At 34.4% G+C, this 20,387-nt stretch overlaps 1 protein-coding gene across 2 annotated transcripts in view; it reads left to right on the top strand.

Moving 5' to 3' along the window:
• ANKS6 (ankyrin repeat and sterile alpha motif domain containing 6) overlaps positions 1–20,387 on the top strand; it is a 75,899-nt gene that overhangs the window by 17,801 nt on the left and 37,711 nt on the right. For both annotated transcript variants that reach the window (XR_004230797.1, XM_023497696.2), the window contains exons 2-6: positions 8,499–9,001; positions 15,167–15,211; positions 16,130–16,334; positions 18,355–18,461; positions 20,048–20,196. Coding sequence is in view for 1 of the 2 variants with exons in the window: in XM_023497696.2 (XP_023353464.2) it covers positions 8,499–9,001; positions 15,167–15,211; positions 16,130–16,334; positions 18,355–18,461; positions 20,048–20,196 (1,009 nt within the window). In the remaining variant the exon portion in view is untranslated. The remainder of the gene's footprint in view (positions 1–8,498; positions 9,002–15,166; positions 15,212–16,129; positions 16,335–18,354; positions 18,462–20,047; positions 20,197–20,387) is intronic.

Below are 20,387 nucleotides of genomic sequence, written 5' to 3'. Positions count from 1 at the left end.
GGTCTACCCCCTGGTAGCTTGGAGCCACATGCATATATACTTCATGGGAAGCACACATTAGCTGCTGGCTGCTTTGGACATCAGCCCTGGGGGCATCATGCCCCCAACACAGTCTCTCCCTTTCAAATAAAATATGAAAAACTCTCTAATCTCTATCTTGCCTCAGTTTCTCCAGCATTACAAGAGAAGCAGACATAAATTTCTGGTTGGCAAAGAATCAGGAATGTTTCATGTAGGAGATGGCATTTCCTAGCTGGACCTTGAGAGGATGGACAGCATTTCATAAGACAGAGATTATGAAGTGGAAAGATTTTTCAGTTATGGGAAAATTTCTACCTTATAATCTCTGCATTTTGAAAGCATATAAGGTGAAAAAGACTATGATTAGTTTGGAAGATAGGAAGAAGTTGATTTGGTGGGAATAAATCCTATGTGAATAGGAGTAATGTAAATGAATCTAATCAACTGGTGTTTGATTGTTTAAAGGACATTGAATGCACGTTAAGGAGTTTGGACTTTTATTTGATATGTATGCAATGGGGAATCATCAAAATAATCATTTAAGTGGACATAATGAGAGTTATATGTAGGGTAAATTAGAATCTGGTGAAATCAGCATCCACATTAATTTCAGAAATATTATATAATTTTATCCATAGAAAGTTATTTTCATTTAACAAAACTAGATTATAAAATTTTCAGTTCCTAGTGATTTTTTTAATCATCGAGTAATATGACTCCATATCAATTTTAGAATCAACTATAAATTGCACTGTGTGGTTCTTAAATCTAAACTAGAGGTTGGAAGACCAGCTATTATTGTAATCTAGGTGAGAGATAATAACTACCTCAAGTAGGGTAATGAAAGGTAGGAATAAAAAGGAAAGAAAGTACTTAAGAAGAAAATGAAGGGTTTGTTCTAGATTAGTGTTTTTCTACCTGTAAGTATGTTGTGTGGGCTTTTATTTGTTGAAGCATTGGGGTTAAATAACTTGCCCAGGATCACATAGTTACCAAGTGTCTGAGGCTGAATTTGAACTCAGGATCTTCTGACTTGGGGCTAATACTTCATCTATTGTAGCACCTACTTCTCTATATTGTTAAATGATAGTAGAAGTCATAACACATATACCTTAGCACATACCTTATATATATGGAATAGATGTCTCATATTATTTAGATGTAGCTATATCTCCATATCTCACCTTTCTTTTCATCTTTCTCAACATATTTTATTAAAAGTCTGATTTTTAAGGAGCTGATTTATTTTCCATCCATATTTCTCATTTTTGGGTAGTTTCATAGTTTGATCAGATTGGTCAGTTTTTCCAGGACAGTTGTAAAGGTAACATGGCATCCTACTGATGGGAGAGTGCCATCTAGTGACAAAAAAAGATAGCTGTAGTTTTTAACCATAGTTATGGACCAGAAAAGACTATTCTTGTTGCTGTTTCAATTAGAATACTATTTTCCAAGAACACACTATGGCAAAAAGTGGATATTGCATGTTATGAGTTAAGTTTAGTTTCTATTTGAAACAGGAATTCTTGATGAGAGGATAATGATGATAATATCAGATATTTACTTTAGTGCTTTATTACAAAGTTCTTGATATATATTAGCTCATTGATTTCACTGCAGCCTAGTGAAACAGTGCAAATATTAACATTGAGAGATGAGGAAATTGAAACCTGTATAGTCTAGGTCTAGATTCTGTCCGTGGTCACACAGCTGCTATGTATTAATTAATAAGATTTGAACCCAGATGTTTCTAACTCCTAATTCAACATCTGGCCAAATCATCACACATCCAGTCCAACTTGCTGCACCTAAAGAAGGGGATCCTCTATGATTTTCTGGACAAGCTGTTATTTAGGCTTTTTTTTTTCAATTATCTTCTAGTTAGGGGAAACTCTTTTTCTCTGAAGGCTATCTGTCAATTCCATGTTTATTTAATTCTACTCATTAAGAAGCTTTTTGTTACAATAAGCCCATGCTTCCCTTGAAACTCAGGGTTCAGAGTACAGGACCTAAAATTAGGAAGAGCTAAATTTTAATTCTACCTCAGACAACGACAATGGGCAAATCATTTAACCTTCTCAATGTTAGTTTCCTTATCTATAAAATGAGGATAATGATAGCACCCACCTCCTAGGCTTATTAGGAGGATCAAATGAGTTAATATATGTTAAATGTTTTACAAACCTCAAAGCACAATAATCAATAGATATTAATTTTTTTTTTTAGGCTGCTGTTTTCTCATCTGTCAAAGACTTGGATTAGATGATATGGATTCCTTAGAAGCTTAAAATTCTATAATTTCAAGTATTCCACCTACTTTATTCCTTTTGTCGCTCATGGTTAGCTTTTATCACATGATATCTTTAATGCAAGAGATTACAGATTAAGAGCAGCACAGCCACATAGGAAAGCAGATAACAAAACTTTTATTTTTACTTACAAGAGGAAAAGGAGAACAGATGCCAACAGGGAACAATCTCAGTGTGTGGTCCCTTTGTCTTCTGCCATTGTGGGCAGTTTCTAGTTGTAGAAACTTAAAGACAGCACTGCTGTGTTCTCCCAGAAGTGCAGTAGCTTGCACATTAATTAAAGCGCCTTTGGGATTCAAACTTTTTTTTTTTAATTATAGCTTTTATTTACAAGTTATATGCATGGATAATTTTACAGCATTGACAATTGCCATACCTTTTGTTCCAATTTTTCCCGTCCTTCCCCCTATTCCCTTCCCCAGATGGCAGGTTGACCAATACATGTTAAATATGTTAAAGTGTAAATTAAATACAATATAAGTATACATGCCCAAACAGTTATTTTGCTGTCCAAAAAAGAATTGGGCTTTGAAATAATGTACTATTAGCCTGTGAAGGAAATCAAAAATGCAGGCGGACAAAAATAGAGGGGTTGGGAATTCTATGTAATGGTTCATAGTCATCTCCCAGCGTTCTTTTGCTGGTGTAGCTGGTTCAATTCAATTCTGCTCTATTGGAACTGATTTGGTTCATCTCATTGCTGGAGATGGCTACGTCCATCAGAACTGATCATCATATAGTATTGTTGTTGAAGTATATAATGATCTTCTGGCCCTGCTCGTTTCGCTCAGCATCAGTTCGTGTAAGTCTCTCCAGGCCTTTCTGAAATCATCCAGTTGGTCATTTCTTACTTAACAGTAATATTCCATAATATTCATATACCACAATTCATCTACTCTGCAATGGATGAGCATCCACTCAGTTTCCCAGTTTCTGGACACTACAAAGAGGGCTGCCACAAACATTCTTGCACATACAAGTCCTTTACCCTTCTTTAAAATCTCTTTGGGATATAAGCCCAGTAGTAACACTGCTGGATCACAGGGTATGCACAGTTTGATAACTTTTTGAGCATAGTTCCAAATTGCTTTCCAGAATGGCTGGATGTATTCACAGTTCCACTAACAATGTTTTAGTGGGACTCAAACTTTTTTTAAAAAGTATCTTCCCCAGTTAGATGTAAAAACAATTATTAACATTGGTTTTTAAGTCTTGATTTCCAAATTCTATTCTCTCTTTCCCTCCCCTGTCCCTGAGATAGTAAGCAATCTGTTATAGATTATACATGCGTAAGCATATAGAACATTTCCCTATTAATCATCTTGTGGGAAAAAAATTAGAAAGAAGAAAGGAATAAAAGAAGGGGGGAAGAAGTGAAAAATAGCATGGTTTGGTCTATATTCTGATCCTATGAATTATTTTTTTGGAGTCAGATAGCAAGTTTTATCATGAGTCCTTTGGAATTGTCTTGGATCATTGTATGGCTGAGAATAACTAAGTTATTCAGAGTTCTATATTATACAAAGTTGCTATTACTGTATACAATGTTCTCTTGGTTCTGCTTATTTCATTCTGTATTAGTTCATGTAAGTCTTTCTCGATTTCTCTTTCTTTTTACTTATAATTTATAATTTATAATAATAAATTTATATTATTTTTAATTTGTAGAATAAAACAAGCATTTCCATCCACAGTACAATAAAAAATGATTGCACGTTAAGTTGCAAATCTACTATGCATAACTTGCTATTCCTTCTAAATATACAAAATAATCATGTGAATTTCTTTTTTTTCTTCTCTCTTCCCCCCCCCCCCAGCTTAGTGATGACTACCATTAGACACAAGCATGTATTATATGTATGTTTATGCATGTATATGTACATATATAAAATTATTATTATATACATACTTGTATTTATCAGTTCTTTCTCTGGATTCAAATAGTATCTTTTCTTTCTATGTCCTTTATAGTCAATTTGGGTATTTATAATAGACTAACTTATTTACTCAAAGTTCATTCTTAAAACAATATTGCTGTTATTATATACAGTGTTCTCTTAGTTCTGCCCATTTTGCACTTTATGATTTTGTGCAAGTCTTTCCATAGTTTTTCTAAAATCATTAAGCTCATTATTTCTTATAGTACAGGAGTTTTCCATCACAATTATATACCATACAGGGGCAGCTAGGTGGCTCAGTGGATAGAGCACCAGCCCTGAAGTCAGAAAGACCTGAGTTCAAATCAAATTCCTATCTGTGTGATCCCGGGCAAGTCACTTAACCTCCAATTGCTTCAGCAAAAAACAAAACAAACAAACAAAACCCAATTATATACCACAACTTGTTTTGCCATTTTGCAATTGATGGGCAATGTCCAGTTCTTAGTTCCTACAAAAAAAGCTGCTATAAATATTTTTGTTCAATAGGTTCTTTTCCATTTTTTTTTTGAAAAATAATTTTTAAAATTGTTTTTGAGCTACAGCCATAGTAGCGCTATTGCTAAATCAAAGGATAAGCACAGTTTGATAGTCCTTTGGGCTATCCAGAATGGTGGGACTCAAACTTTTATAGAGTTTTAGACAGAGAGGCATCATGACCCTAATAGGAGACTTCTCTTTAATCAATAGTAGAAGATAAGTAGTCTATCTGGGACCAGTGGAATGAGAGCATTTTCTAAATTGCATATTAAAGCTTGAATAATAAGGGGCAAAGATATAGGAAACTTAACTCTAGCTGTGCCATTCAGCAAGAGAAAAGGAGAGGCAATATCAAATCTCTGAGTTTATTAGCCTTAGTTTAGAATTCCAGAGGTTGGGGCCATACCAGTCAGATGAATTCACCAATTCACACCAGTTCACATTTGGCAGACAAGTATAAGTTTCAGGAATGGGCAAGGGAGAGTTGGGGAGAACCCTTGAATTTGTATAATTTTAGAGTTATAAGGATATTAGGTGTTGTAGCCCTTTAATTTTAAGGATGAGGAAATTGTGTCAGGGAAGTCAAATGGCATGTTTCAGGTCACACTGCTGGTTTCCATCAGAGCCAGATTAAAAACCCATGTCCCCTAGATTCCTAGTCTGGTGCAGGGGACTCCAAGAGGAGATAGTGTAAGAAGCTGGTAAAATAGAAGACCCTAAACACAAACTTACTTCATACATGATTTGCCTGTGGCTAAATCAAATTGAGAATGTCAAAGCAACTTTAAGATGGTTAGAAGGGAAAGGTTTTGTGATTGCTGGGTAAGGTCTTTTTTGTTTGTTTGTTTTGGCTATATTTGTAAATGCTTAAGGAATTAGCAGGCATTGTGTTATGGAATCAATCAGAAATTTCACTTTTGGCCAGAAGAGATTAAGGGAAGCAAGTGGTCATGAAATACTACTACTGTGGGCAATCTGTTAAGGACATAGCTTAGCTTTCAATGCCAGCCTTCCTTTGCCACCCATTTCCAGAGTGGGGAGAGGAGAATATCCCATTATATTAGACTCCTTTGCTGTTGGACTCAGTCCTGTTGCTAAATGGAGATTTGCATCCCAGCCAACATTTCTTGAACACATATTATGTGATTCATTTTGGGTGTAGGGAGAGGACGGGTGAGTCATAGACTCTTGGGCATGCCTGGATTTGTGGAGGAGGAAGTGGTCAGCAACAAGTAATTTTTGCAACCTGATCACCATCATGGGCAAAGAAAGTAGATCCTGGAATATCTTACACTTTTAACAGATGAAAGCTCAAAAGGAAATAGGGACAGGATTTAGAAGAGAGCCATGGATTAGGAGTCAGTTTTCTCCAACCTACCATTTTCTACTCTGCATCCAAACCTACCCACCTTCCTCCAACCAATCAATTGAAGTTTGTTGTGTATATAGAAAAGCAGTTACCACTTGACTCGGTCATTATGAGGGAAGAACACAATCTTATTATAAGACTAAATTCAATGGATTTATACTCAATCATTGGCAACCCATGTCTTGGTAGAAGGGAAAGAGTTAATGAGTAGTTACAGCAGCAAGGACAGGTTGAGGTCCAAAAGTAGAATAGTAGAATGATCCTAGACTTAGTCAGAAAGCCTGTGTATGCTGGACAAAAGTCTGGTTTCAGAAGCTGAAAATCCCAGTTCTTTGGCCATTATAAGGCTTCTAATAGCATTGACATTTGTATAAGGCTTTGAAGGCTTGGAAAGTTCTTTGTAAACATTTTTCTTAAATAAGCCTTAGGATAATCTTGTGAGGTAGGTGCTAATAAATAGTTATTTATTTGTTAAATAAATAATTATTATTAAATTATTAAATAAAGTTATTTGTTAATTAAATAATAGTTTGTTAGAACTGTTAAACTGTACAATCTGTGTTTTATATGTCTTTATTATCATGTTGAGGATGATATAGCTACTAAGTGTCTTAAGCAAGACCCTGAATAAGTCACTTATCTTCTATTTGACTGAGTTTCCTCATCTTTAAGCATATATCTTCCAGGATTGTTGTGAGGAAAAAAGGAGTTCATATTTGTTAAATGTTTTGTAAACCTTTAAAGTACTATAATTAACATAGTCATCATCATCATTATCATCACATAATTTTATACCATTTTACATCTATTGCATTTCTTTGTTTCCCTTCTTCAGGCTAAACATACTTAGTTCTTTCAAGCAATCTGAATAGGTTATGGTTTCACATCTGTTATCATTTAAGTTACCCTTTTCTGTATTTATTCTGGTTGATCAGAATTAGATGGTAATTTAGTTCCCACAGAGTTCTGAAAAATTGAATTGGAGAAAAAAAAAACTTAAATTAGAAAATTGAAACCTAAGGAATGGGAAGATTATTTTCATAGATATGTGGTTGATGGATTACGCAGGGGTCCTCGAACTTTTTAAATAGGGGGCCATTTCACTGTCCCTCAGACTGTTGGAGGGCCGGACTATAGTAAAAACAAAAACTTTGTTTTGTGGGCCTTTAAATAAAAAAACTTCATAGCCCTGGGTGAGGGGGAAATAATCGTCCTCAGCTGCTGCATCTGGCCCACAGGGCGTAGTTTGAGGACCCCTGAGAGATGAATTGAAATGAATTAGGCAAGAAATCACGAGGGCTAGAATTAGAGATGTGGTTGTGGGAGTGAAGAAAAGAAGACAGACATGGAAAAAGATGTTGTAGAAGGTAAAATTGATGGGATTTAGCTATTTATAGGCTATAGAAATAGACCCTGAGATAGAGCAAAAGAGTGGTATAATGAGAGTAGAGGCTTTTGAAGGTTTGTAGGCACATAGGGTACTTTAGTGAGTGGGAGAAATGAGAGCAGACAGATCAGGTCAACAAGCATTGTAGTTGAGCCATGAAACTATCAGTGTCTGATCAGTGGCAATGGTCGTGGCAGTGAAGGCTGGATTTCTGATATGTGATATAAAAATCCGTTGGAGATGGAAAGGCAAGGGAAAATGGAAAAGTCTAAAATAACTCTTTGAGCCTGAGTGCCTGGGACGATGGAGGCACTAAGGAGGAAATGAGGACTGGGAAGATTGTAAAACATTATTCCCATTTGAATTGGGATAAGATATTTCTCTGGAAAATGGAATGGAAAAGCACCAAATGGCTGATGCCAGGTCTGTCATCAAACTGCTTGGTGCTTTTATTCCATGATATCAAAGCACTGAGTAGATTTCATTACTGGCCAGAAATTCTGACCCTAAGTTCAGGTGGCTTGTGATCTCACCAGTGGCCCATCTTGAGAAAGATTTCTAGATCTAGATTTTTCCTCATTCCAGTCACAGACCATTGATAAACTCCAAACAGTAATTCACAAAGCACACATCCATGTTCTATCTTTGTTTACTTTAAGATATATGCCCCTGAGCACAATTTATCTTTTTTTGTGTGTCTAGTTTTTAACTCTATATTATTTTTTGTGTGTATTTTTGTGTGTACTCATCTGCAATAGTGGAGGGAGTTTTAAAATCTGATTTTCCTTATGCCAATAAAATCACAAGTCTGATCTAAAATTTTATGTTTATAAATATTATATGTATACGTGTATGTGTTTATACATAGAGAGAGCTGTACATAAATGGATAAAATTACATAAATATATAATTTGACTAATGGTCTGTTTCCTTATTATTTATTACAATGTATTTAGTTGTTGAATTCTCTAATTGTTTCCCTGCTTTCCTTACAGATTTGGACATATAAATGTGCTTCACATTCTCTTGGAAAACGGGGCAGATGTCAATGCACAGAACAGACTTGGGGCAAGTGTGCTCACCATGGCTTCCAGAGGTGGTCATCTCAGTGCAGTTAAGCTTTTATTGGAAACAGGAGCCTTCGTTGACAATTATGATCATTTTAATCACAATGTGCTTGAGAATGGCAACAAAGGGGACCTGCCAGACATCACTGCCCTGATGATAGCTGCCCAGCATGGACACGAGGCGGTGGTCCACCTCTTGGTGGAATGGGGAGCTGATGCCAATTACAGTGTTAAGACTATGGGCTGGAGTCCACTGATGTTGGCAGCTCTTAATGGGAGAGTGAGTGTGGCTCAGCAGCTGGTGGACAAAGGAGCTAACCCTGACCACGTCAATGTGCTGGAGAAAACCTCTTTTGAAATTGCACTTGATTTCAAACATAAAGAAATGATAGACTATTTGGATTCTGTTACAACTGTTAGACCCAAAACAGGTAAGGGCCTCTATCCTCTTGTTTTTATTTTAAATATATAAAAAAGTTATAATGCAACTTTTTTCCCTTCTGCCCTTCCCTTCCCATTCCTATATAGAAATAACTACCATTAGAGACAAATATATATATATATATGTGTGTGTGTGTTTGTGTGTGTATAGACACACATATATGTAAAACTACTGCCCCATGCAGAGGGCACAGGTCAGTGGAGGATTATGAAACTATATATGAAGATGGTGGTTGCATGGACTTATAAGAAAGAAGCCCCATTTAATACCTTTCCCTCTTACTTTCCCACAGCTAATTACAGTTCTGGTTTTCTAGATTTCTCTTTGTAAGGCTCATTTAAAGAGATCTTTATTTAGTTTCTAGCTACAATACTTGTACTTCAAATAAGTTTCCACAAAATAGATGGTGATACCTGGATTATAGTTACGTATTTAAAATAATTCTAATTGCCTTAGGTATGACTAATTGTATCAAAGCCTTTCAGTTATTATCTTATTAAAATTTCAAAACAATTATTTGCTGGCATAGTCCAAATCCGATATATAATTTAGAATAGGAATTCAAGAAATGAAAACACCTAGGAACAGGTACATCTTTCTACAAATTCTTAATTGTTTCTAAATAGTTATTCTAACTGTTTCTATTCTATTCTAACTATTCTAAACAGAATAACTGTTCTTATTCTTTAATTTACTGTGATTTTCTTTAGGTTTAAGTATATCTAACTCACTCTGAATCTTTATTGCCCTGTTTGACCTGTCCACTAATCAGTTTTGCCAGATGTTAAAACTTTGAAGTCTTGCTTCTCTTGTTACACTACCAGTTTTAATGAAATGTCCTTATCGAGTGCTTACCTTGAAAAGTTCATGTTTCCTCTGCTCTCTAACTTTGGCCATTCAGGGTATCAGAATCTTCTTAGTTAAAAAATAATCAGAATGGAAAAAAATATATACTATGCATACTTTGATTTATTGGTTCTATCTATGGATGTAGATAGAATTATTCTTCATAGGTTCTTTATCTTTCAAGGATTTATAATCTTCAAAATGACTTGGCCATTCAAAGTTGTTCTTAAAACAGTATTGCTGTTACAATATACACTGTTCTTTAGGAAGAAGTTATTTTAATGATTCTTCTTAGTTTGGCGTTGAAGATCTTTCAAGGTTTGGTTCAACAACAAAGAACAATCTGACATAGAATGCTTTCTTCTCTCTTTGCCTACCGAGATTTTGTACATTCTTCATGGCCCACTTATCTTCCTTGAAATCTTCTTGCAACACATAATAGACTTTCAAATACTTTTCTCTATGTTGCCCAATCAGTGCTGTATTCTGTTGAGATATTTTTATACTCTGAATCTGTCAGCCATTGTTTTAGCTTTCCTTTCTAGTACCATTGACAAATGTGAGATGCACGTCTTCTCTGCCTTTATCCAAGACATTCACAAAAATATGCTAAACAGTAGATGACCAAACCCAAGCCATTTCCTGTGACATTTCACTAAGACTTCCTTCCAGTCTGACATTGGACTATTAATGACCCCTCTAGTGTGGCCATCTAATAAGCATTTTATAAATGTTTATTGAACTGAACTAAATCAATACCATTTGCTTTGCTGTACTATTGTCTCATTTATTTCCATCATTCTACAAGAATAACATGACAGACTACCGAATTCTTTTTTTTTTTTTTTTTTTTTTTTTTTTTGCTGAGACAACTGGGGTTAAGTAACTTATTCAGGGTCATATAGCTAGGAAGTGTTAAGTATCTGAGACCAGATTTGAACTCAGGTCCTCCTGAGTTCAGGGCTGGTGCTTTATCCACTGCATTATCTAGCTGCCCCAAACTACCAAATTCTTTACTAAAATCTAAATAAGTGGTATTTACAGAATTTTGCTGATCTGCCAATTTAATTAGACTGTCAAAGAAGAATATGAAATTAGTATGGCAGAACTGGTTTTGATGAAGTCCTGCTGTGTTTTTGTAATCACTACTTCTTTAGTTAGATATTCATTAGCCACCCCTTTTAATAATATGTTTTAGAAGTTCGCTGGGAATTCAAATCAAGCTCAACAGCCTAAAGACTTCTGACCTTTAGTCCTATGACATTTTCCCCATTTTTCTACTCTGACATATGTCACTGAAAATAGGCTCAGTTTCAGGATTATTCTTAAAGTTTAGAGGGGTAGTAAAGTAACTAGTTGAGCATTCAAACTGCTTGAATATGTCAGGAGAGTGAATGTGGAGCTTGGGCTGCATAGTTTTAAGCATTCTAGGTTCAGAAAAGGAAATTGAGCTAGCTTTAAATTAACTACCAAAAAGTTGGGAGGGTGACTCTCTTTCATACGAATTTTCAGAAGAATTTTATTGATCTTTTAAGGAACTCAACATCCATACATTAACACCTATATATAAATTGTACTGGTAGGCCTATATACTTTTGAGAGTAGCTGAAGCAAGAAATTCTTCTTACTTTCCCTTTTTTCCTCCACTCCTTTGCATTTCCTTTCACTTTTTGTATGGATAATCTTTCCCACCTATGATTTAACATACTAGATGGGCCTACCTAAGCAACAAGTAAAGGAGGCTAGCCCTTTAAAAAAATAGGAGTTTTTCTGCCATAGGAAGAAAGAGAGACATGGGAAGAGGTGAAGGGTAATTGGACTAGAAAATGGGGATATTTTACTGCTTGTGAGAAATAACACCTAAGTGTTTGCTGTGGAGGACTGCTGAGCTCTCTTTGCCTGTCTGGATATTCTCTAGAGTTTCCTGACCACCTGATGATTGTGGAATATCCTTTTAACTTTGAAGTTGACTCTTTTGAATTGTTAATTAATAAAGTTGTTTTTAATTGTTAAAAAGAATGAAAATGGTTCAGTAAACCAGTTATTTTAGGTTTCTCAAATGCAGTTCATCTGAGTCTATTGACTTAAACTTAAAGGCAATTAGGTGCTCTTTTACTCTTTTTTTTTTTTTTTTTTTTACTAAATTTGGGATTTCAACAGTCCATCCATTCACTATTTTTGTTTGTTTGTTTTTTCCCATTCTAGTCCAAAGATTCTCCATGGCAGAACTGAGATTTCTTTATATGATAAAGAATGTCCTTAGCATGGTCCTTTCTCACTATTCTATCCAAATTGAACATCCCTTATTTTATGATCATTTCCTCCATATAGTTAACATAATATTTTTTGTTGTTCTGTGTCCACTTCAAAAAGTGGTTAGGAGGATCTAAATTGAATTAAAATACTTTAGAAGAACTAAGTCCTTAAGCGAAGGGAAGCTATCAAGAATAAAGCTCTGAAGATGGGAGCAAAGGTGAATCTGATATTGAGGAAATGAGAGTTGCCAAAAGAAACTAGCATCCATACTCAGGAAATTCATCATACATTTTAGAAAGACATACAAAAGGGAATTACTGCCCATCAGCTCTTCTAATTAAACTTTTTATCTTCTAAAAAAAAAAGAGGGAAAAGATTGAATATTAAAAAGCATACCATGGTCCAGAAAAGAGCAATGAGGTTGTTGGATATTAAGGAAAATCAAAAGGTTTCAGGCTTATCAAAAACAAACAAACAAACATACTCAAGAGAACTCTATTTGGGAAAAGAAGAGGATCAAAGGTAAATAAGATGATAGAGCAAAGACATAAACAGCCTTATACTTGGATTAGAAAATGAACTTTGCAAGTATAAGATGGAGAAAGACATGGCAAGATAGCAGCTTGCTTTAAAATTAAAAAAAAAAAAATAAAGTTCAAACTCAGTATAACTCAACAGTGTGATGTGGCAGACCCAAGGGTAATATAATTTATGATATAATTTTGACTTGTGTAAAGAGAAATGATGATCCTACTGAATTTGCTTTGAATTTCATCTGGAGTATTAACTCAGTTCTGAGTACTATATTCTAAGAAAGAAAGCTAATAAAGAGAGTGACCAAAAACAAAAAGAATTTCCCATCATAGCATATACACCAGTCAATTGAAGAGAGAAGCTGCATGTTGTAAAGAGTCAGCCTTGGGGCCTGGAAGAGCTGGGGTCAGGTCCAAATTCTGATATATCGTGGATTTTGACCCTGGGGTTCTCTTAAACACTTTAAGAGGGGCTACAAATTCAAAATTAATTTTTATTTCTAATATTATAAATATCTATAAATATAACCCACATAAAGTCCCTTTGGACAGATAGTTTTTAATAGTCTGAAGATAATGAGAACAAAAGTTTGAAAACCACTGTTCTAAGACAAGTTACAGAACAAGTAGTGATCTGTACTAGGAGAAAGGGTTTTCTCACTTCCCTATATTAATGAAATTACCAATCCAGACCAAAAAACCAAAACAAAACAAAACAAAAAGAAAACAAAAACAAGCAATTGGGAATGTTCAGTCCGGAGAAGAGAAAACACAAGGGAGAAGAGGATACTTATCAATTATAAAATATTTGAAAAGCTGTGATCTACTAGAGCAAAGGTTCTTTAGGTGTGTCCATGGAACTCTGGGGGCTTGAAATGCTTTTAAATGGTCCTCACATCAGAACTAAAATATTGTTTACCAATTAATTACTAATTATCAGCAACTTATGTATGAGGTCACATTTTCTTCATATATTTCAACATTATGTAGCAGACTGAATGCAGAATCACATATAAAAATCTAGCTATCTTCAGATATTAAAGAGATTTGCAAAAATACATAAAATGTCATTCTTTCTATTTTTTTCTTTTGGAAAATATAGTTATTTTTACATAAAAACTTTATGTTCATATATAATGGGTGTATTATTTTTTTAATAAATCAATAAATGTGTTTTAAAAAATTTATCCATTTTAATTTCCAATATCCTGAAAAAGATGGCAAATCAATCTAGTATCTTTGCCAAAAAAAAAAAAAAACCCAAATGGGATCAGAAAGAGTCAGACATAACTGAAATAACTGAGAACACAACAATAACAATAACAAAATACAGATAGATATAACCCTTTTAAAGAAAAGTTTCAGGGGAGTTCTTGGTTTTTAAGAATGAAAACAGATCCTGAAACCAAAAGTTTGAGAATCACTATGTAAGAGGGATTAGACTTGAGCACCAGGGGTAGAATTAGATGTACTGGGTAGAGATTGCAGGGAAGTTAAAATAAGGAAGAACTATTTAAAACACACACACACACACACACACACACACACACACTAATCCAAATTGAGTGGAATGTACTGCTGAGTGTTGTAGATTCTTTCTTTGAGTAAAGGCTGGATGATCATCTGTTGGGAATTTTGCAGTTTCAAGTGTAGATTGATCTAGATGGCCTCTTCCAAATATGAACTTCTGTGAGATTCTATAATTTGCAACATCCATTTGTTTATACTTCTATTTACAGATGAAGAACAGACTATCAAAATAATCAGAATCTCAAAGAAGGCCATGCAACCTAAAACATGAGTCCCACCTATAATATATCACACAAAAACTATTCAGCCTCTTTTGGAAGACCCCTGCTGGCAGAGAACTCGCTACTTATCCAGGCATTTTTTTGCCACTTTTGTCAAGTTTTAATTGGAAAATCTTTATGTGAAATCCAAATCTTTCACCTTATTCTGTCTTGCTATTTATCTTTCTTCATCTTTCAGGGGATAAATATATTAAGAATAATCCTTCTACATTTGAAGAAACTACACATTTGTATTTTCCATGAGAGCTTATAATACTAATTGTGTAAAAAGAAAGCATATTACTGAAAAAGACCCCCAAAATGGTTCTCTTCCTTGGTGGCCTTGGGCCCTTCAGATTGCAGACAGAATCATGAGTATGATTCACTGGAAATTCACCCTAAAATACAACAAAAAGGTTTAGGTCCTCAGACCTAAACCATCTTTCTTACTCTCCTTGAAATTCTTAGGGAGATCTCCACACTCTGACTCTGGTAGGCACTAGTTAGTGAAATTGGATGCTTTTGATGAATTAAAATCACCTTCTTTAAAAATAAGGAATGTTATCTCCAGATTGGACAAAATCACTTTAATTGTACTTTAGAAATGGCTTAAAAAAAAAGATTGCTTGATACAAACAAATGGTTTAAGATTACACAGTGTTATTTTGTATTCCCCGTTATATTGTTCTGATTTTTAACTTTTTTAGTCTACATATTTTGTTTGTTCAGATGAAGAGAAAAGACGGCCTGATATTTTCCATGCTTTGAAAATGGGTAAGTGTTTTGGAAAATACTTTTAAGTGTATATCCGTGTAAACATATACATGTATATATGTATGTATATCCACATGTATAAAATTTTGACCTTAATATTTCAGCTACCCTTTTTCACCACCAGATGGCATATTCATACAAACGTAAAGCAAATAAAGACACTATTCAGGGAACAGCATTGCTTTTAAGAAATGTGGGCAACTGACCAAAAAAGTTAGTTGACTCTCCAACTAATTTTCAAAATGATAGGTGGATAAGCACACTGGCCAATATATATTTATATTACATATAAATATAATATAATAATAATTAGTGTCCCAGTTTTCCACATCCCTCTTACTATATTCATTATATTTTCCTTTCATCTTAGCCAATCTGAGAGGTATGTAGCAATAGATATTAGATATTGCTTATACATGTACAGAATCTCTCTCTTCTCTCTCTCTCATATATATATATATATACATATATATATATATGAAAAAGCATTTTATAATTATGTTTTCATTTTATTCTCACAATAATTTTAGGAGATAGGTGTTGTTACAATTTTCATTTTTCAAATGAGGAAAGTGAGACAGAGTTAAGTGACTTGCTTAAAAGTTACATAGCTAGAAAGTATTTAAGGCTGGATTTGAGCTCAGGTCTTTCTAAAGTCAGGTCCAGAGCTCGTATCTGTTGTTCCACCTGGATCCCTACATATATTATATAAATAAAAATAATAATGATAGCTAGCATTTACATAAGTATTTTAAAGTTTGCAAAGAAGTTTACAAATATCTTACTTTATTTTAAATGCAGTCCTAAGAGGTAGGTATTATTATTACTCTATTTGTAAAATATATGATTATATTTTAACAAGGTATTATTAATTTAACAGCTATCTAAAGTTCATATGCAATATCATTCTCTTTTCAGGAAATTTTCAGCTAGTTAAAGAGATTGTAGATGAAGATCCCAACCAAGTAAATATCATTAATGGGGATGGAGCCTCTCCTCTGATGCTAGCAGCTGTCACTGGACAGTTGTCTCTTGTGCAGCTGCTCGTTGAGAGAAATGCAGATGTTGATAAGCAGGATAATGTTCATGGATGGACAGCACTGATGCAGGCCACCTACCATGGGTAAACTGCTTTTGTGAAGAATCACAATTCGTATCTTACACTAAATGCTATAAAGTTGTTTCGTATATTGAATTTGGGTTTGGACATCTTCTTCAGGGATGTCAGGGCATTTATAATAAGAAGAAGCCAGCATGCTATAGCAGAGAAAATACTGAAGTCAGAATTAGAGGACCTGACTTCAAATCCTGAAGCTGTTAGTTATTTGCTATATAACTTTCACTTAATTTCACCAAACTTTAATTTCTTGATTTGAATAAGGTCATCTCTGAATTCCCTTCCTAGTTAGAAATCTCCTAAGTATAAGTTTGGGAAAGAGACCTGGTATTCTATTAACATCGAGAATTTACTTTACTATAACAGATCTGCATCAGTTTTTTTCAACTAAGAGAGCTGCCTGGCACTATGGCATCCTAAGTGACTTTTCCATAGTTACCTAGTAATCATATAATAGAGTTTAGCAAGTATCTTGAGCCCAGATTTTCACAACATCTATCCACTATAACCCACTGCCACTTACTATATTGTTAATGAGGCATTTTTTAACATCCTGCTAGTTTTGTAGATTTTTCTCTTTTTAAGCCATATTCATAAATAGTTATTGAGTGAGTTTTTTTGAAGAAAATGTTGTGTTATAAAGCAATTGTTCATAAACAGGTGATTTAATTGGACTTTTAACATTTTAAAGTAGTAATGTTCTTTGTGTTAAGGGACTTAAAGTACCAAGTGAGCAATTTTGGTAGTAGTTAACCATCATCGACTATCTTGGATTAGTTAACAAGTTCAACAAGTCAATCAGTCAGCAGAATGTTGAAAGTACCTACTAAGCACAAGAAACAGAAAGAAAGTTTTTTGAAAAAATCCCTGTTCAGAGAATACTCACAGTTCAATGAGGGGAGATGATATGCAAGCAATATACAAACAAGATACAGATAGGTACTTTGGAGAAAATCACAGAAGGTAGGTACCAGAATTAAGGGGGATCAGGAAAAGCTTCCTGAAAAAGAAAGGATTTTATCTGGAACTTGAAGGAAGTCAGGAGTCAAAGATGAGTGTGAGAGAGAATTTCTGGTGTAGGGGACAGACAGTGAAAATGTCCTGACTCAGGAGATGGAGTATCTTGTGTGAGAAACAGGAAAGAATCAGGATCAGAGTATTTATACAGAGGGCAGAGTTCGAGGAAAAGTAAATTGTAATCAGACTCAAAAGCCAGGTTCTGAGGTGCTTTAAAAGGTAGTGACATGGTCAGACCTATGCTTTAGGAAGCTCAATTTTATAGCCAGATGGAGGATGGAACCAGGCTTAGATCTCTGTATAAACACATCTTAAGAGTTGGAGGAAATTCCAAGGCTATATGGTATTTTCAGTAGATCTCTTAACTGGAAAGTTAAAAGATCTGTTTTTTGTCACTTATTGGGAATGTCTTGGCCCTTTACTTCTTTAGTATGTAAACTGAAGATTGTTATCAGAAGAATGTATGACTGGGGGAAAGAGTCTGCTTGATTACTGGAAAGATAATTGATACCTTTTGTGTTTCCTGTGACTTCACAGAGTCAAGACAGACAGCTAGAGAAAAACAATAGAGTGAGCTCCTCATGTGGCAGATCTGTAAAAGGAATTCCATTAGTTGGATGGTCATTAATGGACTGCAATTTTGCATTATTAGAGTATTCACTTCAATAAGGTTATAGGTCTATTAGAATATTGAAGTAAATTAAAGACATCAAATGTAATTAGATTTAAGGATTCATTCACTTCACAATCATTTATTTTTTAAATACTATCTGCAACTCATACTATGTTCTGGTTAAAAAGACTGAAATATTATAATCTCTTTCCAAAGAGATATTTTGAAAATTTCTATTTAATTTTGCTATATAGTAATGATAGATCCAATATTCTTTCCAAACATTTGATGTGTTGAGTTATAGTAACTGCTACTATATCTCTAGTAACTCAGGAAAGGATCTTTTTTTTAAACTTTTAACAAATGTAACTTTTGTTTTGTTCTGGTTTTAAATAGGAATAAAGAAATTGTTAAATATTTATTAAATCAAGGAACTGATGTTACTCTTCGAGCAAAAAATGGATATACAGCTTTTGACCTAGTCATGCTGCTGAATGACCCTGGTATGTTATTTTATAAATGTTGTCCTTAATTAAATTATAGCTTTGCTTAATTATTAGAAATTAATTTCTTTAATACAGTTAATCAGTAAATATTTATTAAATGATTATACTATTGCTAAGCATTGGAGATACAAAAAGAGGTAAAAGATAATCACTGATCTCAAAGAACATACAATCTAATGGGCACAATTAGTGAAACAATTATTTACAAAGCATTTTTTATAAAGGATAAATAGGAAATAATCAATAGAGGGGAACAATGAAATTAAGGGGGGGTCAGAGAAAGCCACCTGTAGAAAATGGGATTTAATTAGGACTTGAAGGAAGCCAAGGAGGTCAGTAGGTAGAAAGAAAGAGGGAAAGCATTCCAGGCAGGGGGAAGGCCAGAGAGAATGTCTAAAGCTGACAATTGAGTGTCTTAGTGGAACAGTCAGGAAATCAGTGTCACTGGATGGGAGAGAATGAGTTGGATAGTAAGGGATAAGAAGGATAGAAAGGCAGAAGGATCTAGGTTATAAAGGACTTTGAATGTCAAGCAGAAATTTTTATATTTAATCCTGGAGACAATGGGAGGCAGTAGTGTTTACTGAGTGAAGGTCTGTTGGCTAAGGGGGTGTGTGAGAGACATTGTTAGATCTGTGCTTTAGGAAAATCATTTTAGTGACTGGATGGAGGATAGATTGGAGTAGGGAGAGACTTAAAGCAGACCCACCATCAGGTCATTGCAATAATCCTTATGCAAGGCATAAGGTGAGAAGAGCAGAGCTTTACATGCCTAAATAACTGATGAAAAAGAAAAACAAATATTTTTATTCTTTTTTTAAAATTTAAAGCTTTTTATTTGTAAAACATATGCATGGATAATTTTTCAACATTAACCCTTGCAAAACCTTGTGTTCCAATTTTCTCTCTTCTTCCCCTACTTCTTTCCCTAGAAGGCAAGTAATCCAATATATGTTAAATATGGTAGAAATATATGCTAAAATCCAATATATGCATACATATTTATACAGTACAAATCAAACAGGAAAAAAAAATGAGAAAGAAAATAAAATACAAGCAAACAACAAAAAAAGAGTGAAACTGCTATGTTGTGATCCACACTCAGTTCCCACAGTCTTCTCTCTGGGTGTAGATGGCTCTCTCCATCACAAGATCATTAGAATGGTCTGAATCATCTCATTGTTGAAGAGAGCCACATCCATCAGAATTGATCATCATATAATCTTATTGCCGTCTTAACTACATTTTAATTGTCTTTTGCTAACCAGAAAGATTTTCAGTTAATTGTAATTTCATTGACCTGATAAATGTGTGTGTGTGTGTGTGTGTGTGTACTAAATAGAGTTCTGGGCTAGGAGTTAGAAAGATTTGAGTTCAAATCTTGCCTCTGATTTATACTGTGTGACCCTACACTAAGCCATGTAAGTTGACAACCTTCTAGGACTTAGAAGGTAGTGTGGCATAATATAAAGACATTGGTTCTGAAATCAGGACCTTACTTCAAATTCTACCATTGCTAGGACATACCAATAGATCTTAAACTAATGATAATAGTGGTAAAATGTCTTCTTTTACATTTATAGATACAGAACTCGTACGGTTGTTGGCGTCAGTCTGCATGCAAGTAAATAAAGACAAAAACAAATCAATCAGCCAGTCATCTTTGCCCCAGTCCAGGATTAGACAATCTTTGAGTGTCCCAGTGTTGCCAGATGACCGAGGTGGACTGAAGGTTTGCCTTTTTCCTTTTTTACTAGTGATGAATATGCAGTGTATAAATAGATGGTGGAGCTATGATTAACCATAACCCGGTTATCCCAAACCCATACATTGAGCAAGAAAAGAAAAAGGAGTGTGTGACAAATAGAATCTTGTTCTAAACTTGTTTTCTTCTATTAACAATCTTTTAAAAGTGTAGCATTT

Source organism: Sarcophilus harrisii, chromosome 1, assembly GCF_902635505.1.
Source record: "Sarcophilus harrisii chromosome 1, mSarHar1.11, whole genome shotgun sequence".
Lineage (NCBI taxonomy): Eukaryota > Metazoa > Chordata > Mammalia > Dasyuromorphia > Dasyuridae > Sarcophilus > Sarcophilus harrisii.
This window is presented reverse-complemented; position numbering and strand designations above follow the sequence as displayed.